General features: G+C 42.2%; 1 protein-coding gene across 4 annotated transcripts in view; it reads left to right on the forward strand.

The window, feature by feature from the left end:
- PCSK5 (proprotein convertase subtilisin/kexin type 5) overlaps window positions 1-16,296 on the forward strand; it is a 639,880-nt gene that overhangs the window by 200,078 nt on the left and 423,506 nt on the right. For all 4 annotated transcript variants that reach the window (XM_068236619.1, XM_068236638.1, XM_068236648.1 and 1 more), the window contains exon 5: window positions 7,549-7,625. In XM_068236619.1, coding sequence (XP_068092720.1) covers window positions 7,549-7,625 — 77 coding nt within the window. The remainder of the gene's footprint in view (window positions 1-7,548; window positions 7,626-16,296) is intronic.

The following is a 16,296-nucleotide window of genomic DNA, read 5'->3' on the forward strand; positions in this document are numbered from 1 at the left end:
CAAGCGACATAAGTCAAAGGTGTGTATGCACCTTTAGTATTCAAAGGGTGAGACAGAGAATATTCAGTACAGCCTGATTCATACATTTAACCTCCTATCACACATACTTGTCTAAATGTAAGCTGACCCAGGCCACTTTGCAGTCAACAATCATTGATCAAGTAGTTTTGTGCTGGACTTAACAGTACAATATGTTAGTGGAGTTGTTCTGGTCAGTATTCAAAAAGATTTATACTGAGATCAGATTAAATATCTAGAAATGCAAGGATGTAAACCATGTAAAAGAGATATTGAGGGAGATATTAAACGTTCACCTACCTAACTAAATCTAACATATATTTAGTCAGCTTTTAACATTGCATAGGTTTAAGAATTAAAATATGATCTGACTCCCTCCTCCATTAGTTAACCATTTACTGACAACCTAACGTATTAAAACGTCATGCTTACCGCTATTAACAGCAACATGACGCGCTGCTACCGCCGTGTGTCCGCCGCTACCGCTGCTTTTTCCGTCGGGCTTCCGTGCTGGGTGATTGGGGAAGAGGACCGAACGGTCCTCTACCCAATCGCAGTGCCTGGAGTGAATGGACGTGACCGCGAACAGCGGCTACGTCCATTCACAATAACAGGAAATGTAACAATTAAATAAAGTGAAGAAAAAAAAAAAAAAGTGAACATTTCCTATGAGTGTTCACTAGCGCCATCTTGTGGCCAAAAAGTACATTACACCTACAAAATACATTCATTTTCAAGTACATACAGATCATTAATAAAATAACACTTCCAACCCTCTCCCCCCCAAAAAAAACACTTGTAAAAAAAAAAATCAGCTAAAAAAAATAAATAAATAGTTGCCTTAGGGACTCAGCTTTGTTAATTTATATTTTATGGTGAGAAATTAATTTTAATTTATTACATAGGGGCTTGTAATTATGGCCAGAATAAAAAAAAAACACAACAGAAAAATAACACTTATATTTCAAAATAATATACTGTCGCCATACATTGTGATAGGGACATCATTTAAACTGTTTAATAATCGGGACAACTTGGCAAATAAACCGTGTTTGTTTTATCCACAGGAGAATGTTTAATTTTAAAACTATAATGGTTGAAAACTGAGAAATAATGATTTTTTTTCTTTTTTTTCGGTTTTTCTCATTAAACGCATTTAGAATAAAAAAATTTTTAGCAAAATGTACTATCCACAGAAAGCCTAATTGGTGGCGAAAAAAACGAGGTATAGATCATTTTCTTGTGATAAGTAGTAATAAAGTTATTAGGGAATAAAAGGGAGGAGCACTGACAACTGAAAATTGCTCTGGTCCGTTAGGATAAAAACCCTTGGGGGTGAACTGGTTAAGAATGTAATTTATTTCAATTTTATGACCACGTGTAACAGCTATTTTTGTGATGTTAGTTGTTAATTTTGCTAAGGTAGATAGAGGGAAGGGGTAATATAAAACGACATATGAATATCTCTCTTAATATTTTAAAGCCCAACTAAAATTAAACAACACAGCAGTCAGGTTGATAAGAGGATATACCGTAATTATCCTACAGTAATGAGTTGGTGGGCAGAGTGCCTGTTTCAAGAGCCTAGTGCAGGCATGGGCAAACTTGGCCCCCCAACTGTTAAGGAACTACAAGTCCCACAATGCATTGCAGGAGTCTGACAGCCACAGTCATGACTCCTAAAGGCAAATGCATTGTGGGACTTGTAGTTCCGTAACAGCTGGAGGGCCGAGTTTGCCCATGCCTGGCCTAGTGTGACGTGTTTGGCAAACACCTATTCAACTTCCGTTGCAACTAGTCCATGGATCAATCTGTTGTGACCAAATGACACAAAAGGAGGAATGACAGTAAATGCTGGATTATGTTTCCTAGCATCAGTGGAAAACATACAGTATGTCCTCTATGTGAGTACATAGATGTGTAGTTCATAGGAAAAACGGAAGATGGTGAGCAATTGCAAGACCATTATCTGCTCATAGGAAACGACTAAAGCCTCATATACACACTAGAGGGTTGTTGGCAGCCAGTTAGGGCTGGTTCTGGCCAGAATCAAGTATGTGTACCAAGACCCCAATGCACCACTGAGAGATCGGGAGGGATGGATTTTCTTGGCTGAGCTTTATCCAGGCCCATTGTTTACTTCATTACCGTTCCCTCTCCATAGTGCATCGTGCCATCGTCATTCTGTTTCTACTCATAGCAAAATAACGCATTGCTAGTCTACAGGGTCTTCCGAGGGATCGAGTCCCAATCCCTGTGGGCAACAGTTATTGTGCATGCGTAAGACACTAATGATCTGATGTCAATGCAGATATGTGTACAGAGCTACACCATGTTTTTTTTCAAAATTAGAGTTTCTCAATTTTAGATGTAGTTTTAGATTTTTTTCGCTGCTTTTTTTGAAAGTTAGTGGAGATTTTCACATTTACAGTACAGTTTTACATTAAGACACCTACAGTCAACATTTCTAGAAAAACAGTAAACTAAAAGTTTTATAAATGTAAAGCGACGGAAAATGAAGCAAATACAAGTTTCATCACTGAACAGATATGCTTGCAGTTCAGTGACTCAAGATCGATTGCCCTTGCGAGATTCAAAATGATGTTATGCAGCTGTTGAATACAGCATATAACACTGCACAAGGAAGTTGCCATGTAATTTACAATGTTGGTTTAACACTAGGGAGAATGATTTCATTTGATTTAGAATGCATAAGGGAATAGTGTGTGGAAGTGAAAATTGTAAGCAATTATGGAACAATTTTGGTCTTACTTACAAATTATATCAATTTATGATTGTAAAATATTCTAGAAAGAAATGTTGAAGTAAACTAATGCACATGCTTTGCATGCTGGATAGCGCTAATAAAAGGGCCCTTTTCCACTAGCGGTGATTGCAAGGCTGAATCGCAAAATCCCAAACCGCTAGTGATTTTAAAATCGCTACGGTTTGTATTTTAACATAGGAATAGCGGTAGGTAATTTTTTCACTACCGCGTTTCATTTTTTACTCAAATGCAATTGCGTGGCGGAGCGATTTTTGCTGCGATTTTGCTATGCAGTCCAGTGCATAGCAAAACTGCGATCGCAAATGCCGGGAAAATGTGTTACTTTGCTGAATCGCAATCGCTAACGTTTAGCACGAACTAGCGATTGCTAGTGGAAAAGGGCCCTAAAGTAATAAATAACTTGCTTTGTGATGACATTTTTTTTCTCCAGATTTTATTAAAGGTTGGTAAAACATCCACATACAAAAGAAGATATATAACTTGTGATGCAGTTCATTAGTCAGAAAACACCTTCGTAAATGCTAATTATATTATTCATAGTTATTTAACCTGAATGCCTACCTAATACCTTCAGCATTTCATGTGATCGATCACCATGCAGTATGCTGGGTCTCAGTGGCATACTAATAGGAAGGGGTGTGGCAGCACCAGGTTCCATGCCCCTGAGGGGCCCACATGAAGATCCCCCCTAGTGTCTGCATGAGCTCCTTACTGTTTCTGTGGTGATGATTGCTTCTCGGCATGCTTTGAATAGTACTTAATAACATTAAATGTATGCTTATGTTTCTCCCACACAATAACAGTCATTGTTTTGGCGATCCGCATTATGTGATTATTATACATAAAGTGTTGAGGGATGTGCCAATGTAAAATTTGCACTGTGGGCCATGGCTTTGTGGCTGTACTAAAGGCTTAAAGGCTATTCTTGAATATTTAGTGTTGGTAACCATTTTAAAGGTTACAGAGGAACTCCAGTGAAAATAATGTAATACAAAAGTGCTTCATTTTTACAATAATTATGTATAAATAATTTAGTCAGTGTTTGCCCATTGTTAAATCTTTTAAATCCCTGATTTACATTCTGACATTTATTACATGGTGACATTTTTACTGTTGGCAGGGGATGTAGCTGCTGCATGCTTTTTTGGCAGTTGGAAACAGCTGTAAAAAGCTATTTCCGACAATGCAACAAGGTTCACAGACAGGAATCTGCCAGGAGTACCACGGTCCTCAGAGTTTCTTGCGGGAGGAGTTTCACCACAATATCAGTCATACAGCGCCCCCTGATGGTCTGTTTGCGAAAAGGAATAGATTTTTCATGTAAAAGGGGGTATATCAACTACTGATTGGGATAAAGTTCAATTCTTGGTCCGAGTTTCTCTTTAAGTATATCCCTTGGAAATGACATATGCAACTGAAGCAAAGCTGTTATATGCAGATATTTAACATCACAGCCAAAAGTTTGTAACGGGAAGTCTACCCAGCACCAAGTCTACATTAATCAAAGCACTGAGAAACAGAGTCTTGCTTTGTGAGCAGAAAAAAATATCGCAAGACCTTATCATTTGCTTTCGTAGGAATTAAAGTAACCCCATTCAACAGATGCTTTATTCGTTTGTCAATAACTGGAATGGTAAACTTTTCTCAATTCTCAAAAATTGCAGTCCAATAAAAAAAGAAAAAGAAAAAAAAAAAGCATCAGCCGTAAGATTTTTTCTTCCTAGAAAAAGTTTATTAGGGACCATTTCCATAAAAGTAATCCCTCTTGCTATTTTATTGTTACCACTACAGCAATCTGTCTTCTAGTGCCTATGAGTGCATCCTGGGTACCATCTTGCTATAACTTTAAAATGTAATATATAGCTCCGTAACAATAAAACAGGACAGAACAACAGATATCAAGAAGGTTATCTGCTGACAGTGATAAAGCAGAGTGGTCTTAAAGTTTACACGATACCTACGGTATATCACTGCACAGCACAATAGATACAATCTCATCCAATTTACTTTAAACCAGTTCTATGGACAGCACTGCCACCACCCTCCCATATTTCCTTATGTTCGGACTGATATAAAAATAACACTTACTGCTTGATGATAGACTTGAAACATAAAAGTGTTTGCTTTGTATTACAACTCTGGAGTTGTATGTACTGCAGGATACGGTCACATGAACTGTTCACATTGGGTGAAGCTCCAGGGCATGCTTCCTTCCAATGCTAACTCCTTCCTGCTAAAGCAATTGCCTGCCATAGTGCAAGTTGTAGGGATAGAAAACACATGCCTATGCAAGACACCTCTACAGAGCAAAGTTGTGTGTAGACTAAAGTTGTCCACTGACCATACAATTTGCTGAGCTTATTTGTTTCTTCATATAGGCCCAGTTATCTGCAGCCATCTTATAATCAAATTTACTTGGATTTGGGCCTTTCATATAGATCAGCATGAGATAATCTGCTGTTGTTTGATCAACCTGATTCCTAAAATGTATGTATTCTTTTTAGAGTAGCAAAGCCTTATTTCATTCAGCTATGCTCAGTTGCTCACTACAACAGCAAGGTTTGCTTAATTTAGAAAACACTTGAGCTCACTTTTTTTTCCCTATGTTGGATTTAGATTTCGTATGACTGACTTTTAATCATTTTTGATGCAACTGCCTACACTTGTTTGATACTGTCAAAGTTCAAAACAGCAGGATTGAGGCTCTGCAGTTCAAACTGTGGAAAAGCTGGAAATAATTGGCATATCTGGAATCTTGCATCCAGGAGGTTACATCTGTCCTGATATGTGAGTCATAGTTCTCAGTTTTGAATGTCCTTACATCACTATAGTAAACAATGCAAAGATCTCACCACTCCTCTATTAGAAATAGGAAGGATTTGAAAATATCTTTCAGAAGTGAGAGTTTGGCTCTGTTTTGGTTAGAGTAGTTTGCCTTTATCAAGCTCTAGATACGTCAAATGAAAAAGGTAACAGATTTAAAAGCAACATCAGAGAAATTGTTTTGTTTGAAACACCTGTTTAATCATGTATTATACAGTATGTCTCCCATCATTGTTTTTGTAGCAGTATATACTTTGCATTCTCTACTATACACCCAATCCCTTTGAAGGTCATCACTGGGTCAGGCTGAAAAGACATCAAGTCAGCTGTATAGCTGATAACGGACACTGTTGGTATGCGGGTGCGGAGGGCAAATGGAGTGGCATGGGGGGGGGGGGGTTGGTGGTGTTCACAATGGGATCGATCGTCACTCGGCCAAGTTGCTCCACCTGGTGGATCGCTTGCGAGCCAGCGGTCAGGGGTCGGCTGTACACATGCCTGATTATTAGCTAAGGCAGTCGTTATCGGCTGCCTCAGCCAACTTTAATCATGTGTGTCTGCATAGCTTTGAGGGGATTTTACATAATATTACTTTTAGGTGGTGGTGATGGTGGGAAATCCATTTCTCCTCAATTGTGGTTTCTAAGTGGGGTTGCAATGCAATAGGGGTCATTTTCACTATGCACATTTTTTTTTTAATGCACCTTGGAAAGCGCATGCATTTTCTGTTTCAAAGGGACATACACTGTTTTCCACTTAATATAAACGCAAACAGAATCACAAAACAGTGTAAAGCCTATGTCATTGTGGTATAAAAAAACCATGAAGATTCTTTGCTCTTTTTTTTTATAAAAAGCGAATATAGTTTTTATGGCAGGAATGGTATAATTGGAAGCCCATCCTTTCAGAACATACTAAATGGATCTAACCTAAGCAAAATGTGAACAGTATGATTTCTTAAAGGGAACCTTAACTGTAAAAAAAAATGAGTTTTACTTACCTGGGGCATCTACCAGCCCCCTGCAGCCATCCTGTGCCCTCGCAGTCACTCATGGCTCCTCTGGTCCCCCCCTGCAGCCATCCTGTGCCCTTGCAGTCACTCATGGCTCCTCTGGTCCCCCCCTGCAGCCATCCTGTGCCCTCGCAGTCACTCATGGCTCCTCTGGTCCCCCGCTGCCAGCTAGTTTTGTTTTTGCCGACTGGGAGTCTGCCGGCTGCCATGCGTACGTTTTTACGCATCCTTGCTGGTGCTCGAAGCTATTGCAGACATCAACAAGTACATTTTTACGCGTTACAACCGTAATGCGTAAAATGTACATGTTGATGTCTGCAATAGCTTCCAGCACCAGCAGGGATGCATAAAAACATACGCATGGCGGCTGGCTGACTCCCAGTCGGCAAAAACGAAGCTAGCTGCCAGCAGGGGACCAGAGGAGCCATGAGCGACTGCGAGGGCACAGGATGGCTGCAGGGGGCTGGTAGATGCCCCAGGTAAGTAAAACTCATTTTTTTTACAGTTAAGGGTCCCTTTAACTTCGGCAGGTGAAAACACTAGCTGAAATGTTATTGCTTAATGTTCTGTGGTCATCAGGGAAGTATGAGTAAAAAATATATGTAGAATGTAGATGTCTGGAGTTTACTATACTTATCAAATTACAGAAAAGGAAAATATAACTTACATTTCAGTCTGTGTAGAAACATAAATGGGGCAAATGGTCATCTGTAGTGCAAAAATACAGTCAATGAGAGGCTTTCTTCACCGCTCAGTCAGTCTACAGATGATCAGTAATGCACAAGGACAATTGCTAACCTAATTACATGCCAAGTGGAGCTGTTAAATATATGCATGAGCCACGTGAGGTAATGACTTAATAAGGATCTAATAACTTATTTATTTCTCTTCTTATTTTTGGCCGTAGGATCCTCTGGCCAGCACTGATATCAATGGCAATGACTATGATCCCATGCCTCGATATGATGCAAGCAATGAGAACAAGTAAGGAATTGTAATTATCACTTTGAAATTCTTTTCCACTATATTTCCACAATCTTTCTGTATAAAGAGAGTTAAAACAATTGAGCTGGTTAGTTTTTCTTAATGAAGTTGTCACAAAGTAAAACTTTAAAAAGCGTGGCTACCAAGGACAGCCAATCATATTTCAGTTTTTGCAGTCAAATGACAGAAAAATGTGACCTCTGATTAAACCTTTAAGCTTTACATGGTTATTTCTGTTTGTATTACCTTGTTAAGGGTTAAAGGGAACCTTAACTGGCCTACGTACCACTGCTACGCCGATGACACACAGCTATACCTGTCCTTCAAACCTGGTGGAACAGACCCTACCCCAAAAATAAACTCTTGCTTAGCTGAGCTTCAGGCATGGATGAATGATAACTGGTTGAAACTGAATGCTGACAAAACTGAGGTCCTGTTTGTCCAAAGCCAGTGCTCGCCATCAAAACAGCTCTATCCTAAAGCAACACCAATCAGGATTGGGAATTCAGACATAAACAGCTCCAACCTTGTGCGCAGCCTTGGCGTACTAATCGATGGGGAATTGAGTTTCAGAAACCAAATTTCATCTGTAGTTAAATCTTCCTTCTTTCATCTGAAGAACATTGCAAAGATTAAACATCTGATTCCCCCAGAGGATCTTCAAACCCTAGTCCACGCCTTCATCACATCACGGCTGGACTACTGCAATGCCCTTTATGCTGGCCTCCCCAAAAAAGACTTGCGTCGCCTGCAATTAGTGCAGAATGCTGCTGCCAGATTGCTAACAAACCAGCCTCGCCACTGTCACATTACACCGATCCTTCGCTCACTGCACTGGCTACCAGTAGAATGGAGAATACTCTTCAAGATTGGACTGCTGACATTCAAATCCCTGCACAATCTGGGCCCTGGATACATGAAGGACTTGCTGAAGCTGCACCACACCTCTCACAACCTCAGATCAGCAAGTTCTATAAACTTGGTCACTCCCAGAGTGCACCTCAAAAAATCTGGAGACAGAGCCTTCTGTCATGCTGCCCCTACTCTTTGGAACTCCCTACCACACCCAGTAAAGACAGCACCATCCCTGGAGCTATTCAAATCCAGACTGAAAAGCCACCTGTTTAGCCTGGCATTTCCAGATTTATAAAATTCTTCCCCTGTACCACAATGGTCGGAGCCATGCTTATGCGCTTTGAGTCCCACGGGAGAAAAGCGCTTTACAAATGTTATTTGTTGTTGTTGTTGTTGTTGTTGTTGTTGTTAAACACGTGATAAAGTCCTGTATATTTCTGTGTAGTTCTCTCCTTCAGATTCTGCTTTTGAGGGGCAGTCATTGGATTTAAAGGTAGTACATAGCTAGTACAATAGCTCATGGTGACCCCAAACCACTAGATATATCCTAAAGGATAGTATGGGCTGTATGGGTACTCAGTATTACTCGCTTCACAAGAACCATATTAATCCATGCCATGCACTGATGCATATGTGCATGTTGAATTAGTATGGCTCTGTAACATTAAGAGTAGGCACACTGTACACCAGTGATTCTGGATGTGTGTCTGGCTTTGGTGGCAAGTGATAATATGCATCTTTAGTAATGATGCATTGTGTGATACTTTTTGTGATCACATAAATCTTAATGATTGACATACCCTTTTGTTTTAAGTAAGTACATTTATGGATTTAAAGGGTATCTCCACACAAAATTTATAAAACATATGTCACTGCTATGCAAGCAATTCTATAACAAAATGTTGTTAGGCCCGGTTCACATTAGCGGTCGCCGTCCGGAATCGCCGTGTCGGAGCCGGACCGCATGCAGAACGGACGGAACGGACGCACGGCATAGCAATGAAAGCCTATGCGTCCGTTCACATGCGTCCGTTTCGTCCGGACCGGATCCGGATCCGGACTCCGGCATAAGACCCAACATGCGCTATTTTTTGGTCCGGCTCCTCCGGCAGCCGTATCCGGAGCGGAGCCGGACTGCACCATCCGGCCAATACAAACCAATGAGAACCGGAGAGCGCACAACACACTGGCTAAAAATCCGGATGTTCTACCCCACTTCCTATGCGTATTGTAGCGGCGATTTTGGATGGGGACACATGGGCAAGCATTTTGGAGTGGAGCAGCAGTGACTTTAAACGTGCTGGAGATGTTGGCAGTATGTCGGAGGTGGAGGTGAGTGCTAAACAGCGGAGGGCCTGATTCCACAGGTCCACCTTCTGCTGACCTCCCAGACCCCAACATTTTTATTCGGTTTCTACTATCTTTTGCCAAACGGATCCGGATCGCATCCTGATGAACACCTGATGCAACCTGACCGGATCAGAACCGTACGGTTCCGATCCGGATCCGGTCCGGATCCGGTCAGGTCATCCGGTCCGTTGGGCAGGGAACCGCAAGTGTGAACCGGCCCTTAAATATTTCCTTCTGTTTCAGTCTGCAGCCTCTATGGGATTTCACTACAGGTAACAATAACTCAGAGTAGGCTTAATGGGAATTATGGTAACAGTTTAAGGATTGTTGCACAGGACTTCTTCAAAATTGTCACCTGTGTCATTGGATCACTGTTATTCTATAAGTGACTACACTACAGAAGGCAGCAGAATACACTACTGTTGGTATGTTTCTTGTGTAGGTGGACTAATCACTCCCACAGACCACTGCTTCCCAGAAGACCAGGAAATGATTGCCCTGCAACAGATTTGAAGCTGCTCCAAAATACTAAACTGTATATCAGGGAAGGGCCTAATTGCATTTGTGTGGAATCAGCAGTTCCCTGCATGCAATTTCGAGTGGGGAAAAACTGCCTATTCCGTCAATAGGCTTGCCATCTGAATGGGATAGCATGCTGCAGTTTACTGTAGCACATATCTGAATCCCTATAGAAGTGCATGGCATTTGGATGTATGGGATTCGGATGGGTACTCTCATCAACGCAAATGCTGGCATATGTCCTGCACGATGCACACTAGCAAAGTGGAAATCAGCCATAATCACACCTTAATACTCTTGCAATGTATAAAAATGATTTGATAAGGATTGTTTTTTTTCCTAAGGAAAGTAGAGTGACACGTTAGATGCATATGAGATTTGTATTTCTTTGAAGTGGTAGCTGTACCCAGGACCTGGCCAAGGCAGAGGTGAGAGAGGCACAAGCCTTGGGAGCAGCAGTGAGGAAGGGTTAAAGTGGAACTTCAGTCTAAACAAACATACTGTCATTAAGTTACATTAGTTATGTTAATTAAAATAGATAGGTAATGTAATCTCTTACTAATTACAACAGAGAGAAAATGTGTGCATCAACCAAGTGAACCTGACAAATCTGGCTTTGCAAATTTGGCCTATTGGCTAATCACGAGACATTGCTCATGCAAATATGCATTTGCTTTCGCATGCCTAAATATGCAGGGTCAAAAACCAAAAACCGCAAAACAATTGCCCTGCGGGAATTAGTTCATGCTACATATCACTATCCAGGGGCGCCACGAGGAGGCTTCCCATTGCCCCCATACAACCGGGGGGCCGCGGGGGTCCCAGGCTCTCTCACCGCCTGGAACCCACACAGCGGCACCTCGGAGGTGGAGGCTGGGGGGTGCAGGCGATCTCCCCAGCGTGGCCAGCGCCGGGAAGAGCCGCCCGCACACACCTCCCAAGATTAACAACAGGCACTTGCCTTAACGTCCATTGCGTTCTGCTATATGCGCATGACCTGGGTGCGACACATAAGGGGAGGACAGGCGCAAATAGCCTGCTCCAGGGCTCTCACCTCCTAAAACAATCCATTCACCACTTGCCTCCAAAGAAAAGAAAATGCAATGCTAATTACAACAGAGAGAAAATGTGTGCATCAACCAAGTAAACCTGACAAATCTGGGTTTGAAAATTTGGCCTATTGGCTAATCACGAGACATTGCTCATGCAAATATGCATTTGCTTTCGCATGCCTAAATATGCAGGGTCAAAAACCAAAAACCGCAAAACAATTGCCCTGCGGGAATTAGTTCATGCGACATAGCACTATCCAGGGGCGCCACGAGGAGGCTTCCCATTGCCCCCATACAACCGGGGGGCCGCGGGGGTCCCAGGCTCTCTCACCGCCTGGAACCCACACAGCGGCACCTCGGAGGTGGAGGCTGGGGGGTGCAGGCGATCTCCCCAGCGTGGCCAGCGCCGGGAAGAGCCGCCCGCACACACCTCCCAAGATTAAAAACAGGCACTTACCTTAACGTCCATTGCGTTCTGCTATATGCGCATGACCTGGGCGCGACACATAAGGGGAGGACAGGCGCAAATAGCCTGCTCCAGGGCTCTCACCTCCTAAAACAAGCCATTCACCACTTGCCTCCAAAGAAAGGACAAACTATGCAGTGCCCCGAGTCGATGCGCAGTAGCAGTACGCAATGGACATTAAGGTAAGTGCCTGGTTTTAAATTTTTGGGAGGTGGGTGCGGATGGCCCCCCTCGGCGCTGGCCACGCTTGGGGGGGGTTGTCTGCGTTGCCCAGCCTCCACCTCCGGGGTGTTGCTGTGGTCCCTAGGCAGTGAGAGAGCCTGGGGCCCCGCAGCCCCCCCGGTTGTATGGGGGCATTGGGAAGCCTCCCCGTGGCGCTCCTGGATAGTGCTATAAAGCATGAACTAATTCCCGCAGGGCAACCGCTTCGCGGTATTAGTTTTTGACCCTGCAAAGTTTGGCATGCGAAAGCAAATGCATTTTTGCGTGAGCATGTCTCATGATAAGCCATTTTAGCCAGATTTGCACAGCCAGACTTGTAAGGGTTAAGCTTGATGTTGAGCACGCATACATTTTCTTGTGATTAAGCTAATGTAATCTCTTACCCACCCTGTTTTAAAAAAACAGGCAAATGTTTGTGATTTCATGGGGGCAGCCATCTTTTTGTTTGAAAGAAGGTGACAGGGATCATGAGACACAGTTCCAGCTGTCCTGTGTCCTGATCACCCCTCCCACCTTTGCGCACTAGGCAACGAGAACAACAACATCAGAAATCCCATCATGCTTTGCACAGCAGATTTCTTTGATGGGGCGGAGCCTAGCTTCTGTGCAGCAAAAAATGAGGCTTGGGTAAGAAAAAACAAAGTTCTGATGCTGTGAAACTGTTAAAGAAACTCCAATCTTTTTCAGTACTGCTGAGTAAATTTTTAGTCTGGAGGTTCACCTTAAGGGATTCATTTGAATCAGTGCACCCTGGAACAAGTATTCAGTTTAAACTAGTGGCAGTACTACTAAAATGATCATTTTACTTTTAATTCCTTCAGTGTCCACTCTAAGCATCCTCTAGCTTTAGCTCGGGTACAAAAGGAGATACTTACCTAAAGAGAGGGTAACCTCAGGATCCTATTGAGGCTTTCCTCAGTGTTCTGATGTCCCCCCTCACTGAGTGCCCCCCCCTAAAAAAGGGGCATTGTCGCCAATCATATCAGAGCCACGCACGTCCTCTTCCATCTGCATGAGCATGCCCGCAGTAAGCCAGAGCTGCCTGTGCTACTGTGCATGCGCAGCCGTGCTTACATGGCTACTGCACGGCGGCACTCGTAACAGGAGAGGATCGCGCCCCCTATGTGGAAGAAGGCCATGCTGAGTAGGAGGTGCATCGGAGCATGGAGGGAAGCCTCAATAGGATCTTCTGGCTTTCCTCTCTTTAGGTAAATATCTCTTTTTGAACCTGAGCTTAGGCTCGGGTTCCCTTTAAACAAACTGGCACCATAGAGTGTGACTGTGGCTGGGATAATAGAATGAGAGGTGAAGTCATGGACAGATGTGCATGGATTTATGTACTATATAAATAGCTGTGTAAAATGCTGGATCTATGAAAAGACAACAAAGAAGTAAAAATACACACGAGACAAAGGCATCCAGAATATGCTGTCACTATTGACAGTGATTGATATACTGACTGTTTGCAAGCCTTGGTAACGATGGCTGTCCCTTCACTTTTTATAATATATATTATTTTTCATACATACGTATCTCTAAAATCAGCTCATGCAGCTGCTCAGTGTTGCATATATTCATATATTCATCACTTTGCTGGTGGTTTGGTTGATGTTTTCACAGTTTGAATGCAATTTGTATAAGGCTGCACCATCACAATAATAACAATGCTGTCAGTGCAGGCAGCATGTGTTGCAGAAACCCTCATCTGTGCGTCTAGGGAGACCCTGGTGCTCAATGTTTAGGCAAACATTGAGGCAACTGGCCCAAAAACTCCACAGGATTAATATTCTTGCTTTTCCAGTGAAATAAAGTAAACTTCTATTGCTTTAAGCCTTTTAACATTTACAGAAAACTAAAAGTTCAGTACCTAGAGCATTTAATCCTCCTCTTTGCTTCAATTTTTCCTGCAGTTTCGGACTAGTTAGGTCTAGAAAAGAGATAATCATTTTCTCGTTTTCATACATTTAAAGGCTGGGTGTCAGGGTGGAGAGTGAGCGTTACCTCGTCTGCGGGCAGCGGCGCGATCGCCGTGCCCACGTCTGACGTCATCCCCGCCGCCGTCCCGGCGTGTCGGGGTCCGGTGGCTTTTTCCAGCAGGACGGGGCTCTCAATTCTCCACAGGGCAAGGACAGCCCGTGCGCGAAGCGCCAGCATTTTTATGATCTTAGGAGACGGGTCAGCTGACATGCCGGTCAGCTGACTCCAGACTCCATGCATTTCTCTGCTGATTGGTTGGAACACTCCGGGGCGGGCTGTTTGAGCTGCCTTATGATATTTAAGGCTGGATTTGGCAGTTGTTCCTTGTCTGTTGTTGTGAATACTTCGGTGCTAGCGCTCAGACCTTAGTCAGATCCTTGTGTGTTTGAACCGGCAGGACCCCGGGAATTCGCACTTAGCCTAGGATTATTATTACTATTGCATTTTGATTATTTCTGTGTATGACCTCTTGCCTTTACCTCTGATTACTCTCTTGCCTCTCGATTCTGTACCTTCGCCAATCTGATCTGTTGCCGACCTCTGCCTGTCTATAGACTCTGATTCTTGCCTCTCGATTCGGTACCTTCGCCAATCTGATCTGTTGCCAACCTCTGCCTGTCTATAGACTCTGATTCTTGTCTCAGGATTCTGCACTTTGGCTAAACTGATCTGCTGTCGACCTCTGTCTGTACGACCTGGATCCCACCAGTGGGCCCTTACCACTGGGGGGCAGCACCTAATAGGTGCCTGTGTATATTATCCTTATAAAGTGTGCACCAATCACCTGTATTACACTTTGAATAAAATACTGACGTCAGTTAAGTTCTGAGCTATACACTGAAAATCGTTACACTGGGGTCCTTATTCCATCTACTTTTTCTCCTAAAATTTCTCCTAGAAGATAATTTTTTATCTTCTGTTTAAAATAACTTTTAAGCACACTACAATCAAAAAAAGTACCAAAGAGCAGGTGAAAAAGTACTGTAAAAATTATTCTGAGTATTTTCTTGTTTGCTGGTGGCTTTAAAGGCATGTTATTGACAAGTTTGAAAATTTAAAGTAGGAGAAAACTCAGGTGAGGATAGTGAATTGCATATGGGCCAAGGTGTGAACATTTTGCTTAGGAGTAAAATAGGAGAAAAAGTGAATTGAATAAGGTGTGCTTGTGTAGCCTACTTGGCCCATATGCAATTCACTTTTTCTCCTGAGTTTTCTCCTAGGTGATATTTTCACAACTTCTTATAAAATTCCCTTTAAGCCACCAGCAAGCAAGAAAATACTCCAAATAAATTTGATAGCACGCGTTTACCAACTTTTGAGGACTTTTTCAATTGTAAAATGCTGACAAATTAGTTTAAAGAGAAGATGAAAGTTATCTACTAGGTGATAACTCAGGGGAAAAAGTTAATTACATATGGGCCCATATGCAATTCCCCTTTTCTCCTGAGTTTTCTCCTAGGTGATATTTTTAAACTTGTCAATAAAATGCCTTTTAAGCCACCAGAAAGCAAGAAAATATTCAAAATAACTTTGATAGTAATTTTCCACCTACTTTTTGGGTACTTTTTAAATTGAAAAGTGCTGGAAAGTTATTTAAAATTGAAGATGAAAAATTATCTCCTAGGAGAAAACTCAGGTGAAAAAGAGAATTGCATATGTTCCTTGGGCCCTTGTCAACTGGTAAGATTAGAAAGGTATCCTGTCTGTGAATGAGATTAGTTAATAGGAAAACACATTATCAGGAATTACATTTCCAGGATACTTTGAATATGGCCAATAGCCAATGGCAAAAAAATCTGGAGCTATAAATTATCAACTTTCCTTACATAGATACTCCGCTGGACACTTCCTAGAGAAGGAGGCAACTAATTTATAATTTTTTCATTGGCTGTTTATTCACCCCATCATTTGATTATTTGAGGCCTGGTTTGCTTTATCCAATCTAATACTTTGGATGCAAGCAAGTTCTCTTCAAAGATAGGTAAACGGTATCTATCAGTTTTTTGGAGTTGATGTTACAGGTGAAAATCAGGCAGCATTAGTCAGCACTGGCTTTTCTGTAATTGGACTTATGCCTCTGACACTATCTTGATTTACAGTAGCTTTGAAGTGTCAAATGCAGTGATTCTCATCGTTATTTATCTTTTCTTCTATTGTTCGTATTAGCTGATTCAAAACAGTCTGTCTTTTTTTTTTATCAGAGCCCTTCAGCACATGCTTGGGATATATA

This window comes from Hyperolius riggenbachi, chromosome 1 (assembly GCF_040937935.1).
Source record: "Hyperolius riggenbachi isolate aHypRig1 chromosome 1, aHypRig1.pri, whole genome shotgun sequence".
NCBI classification, from domain to species: Eukaryota; Metazoa; Chordata; class Amphibia; order Anura; family Hyperoliidae; genus Hyperolius; species Hyperolius riggenbachi.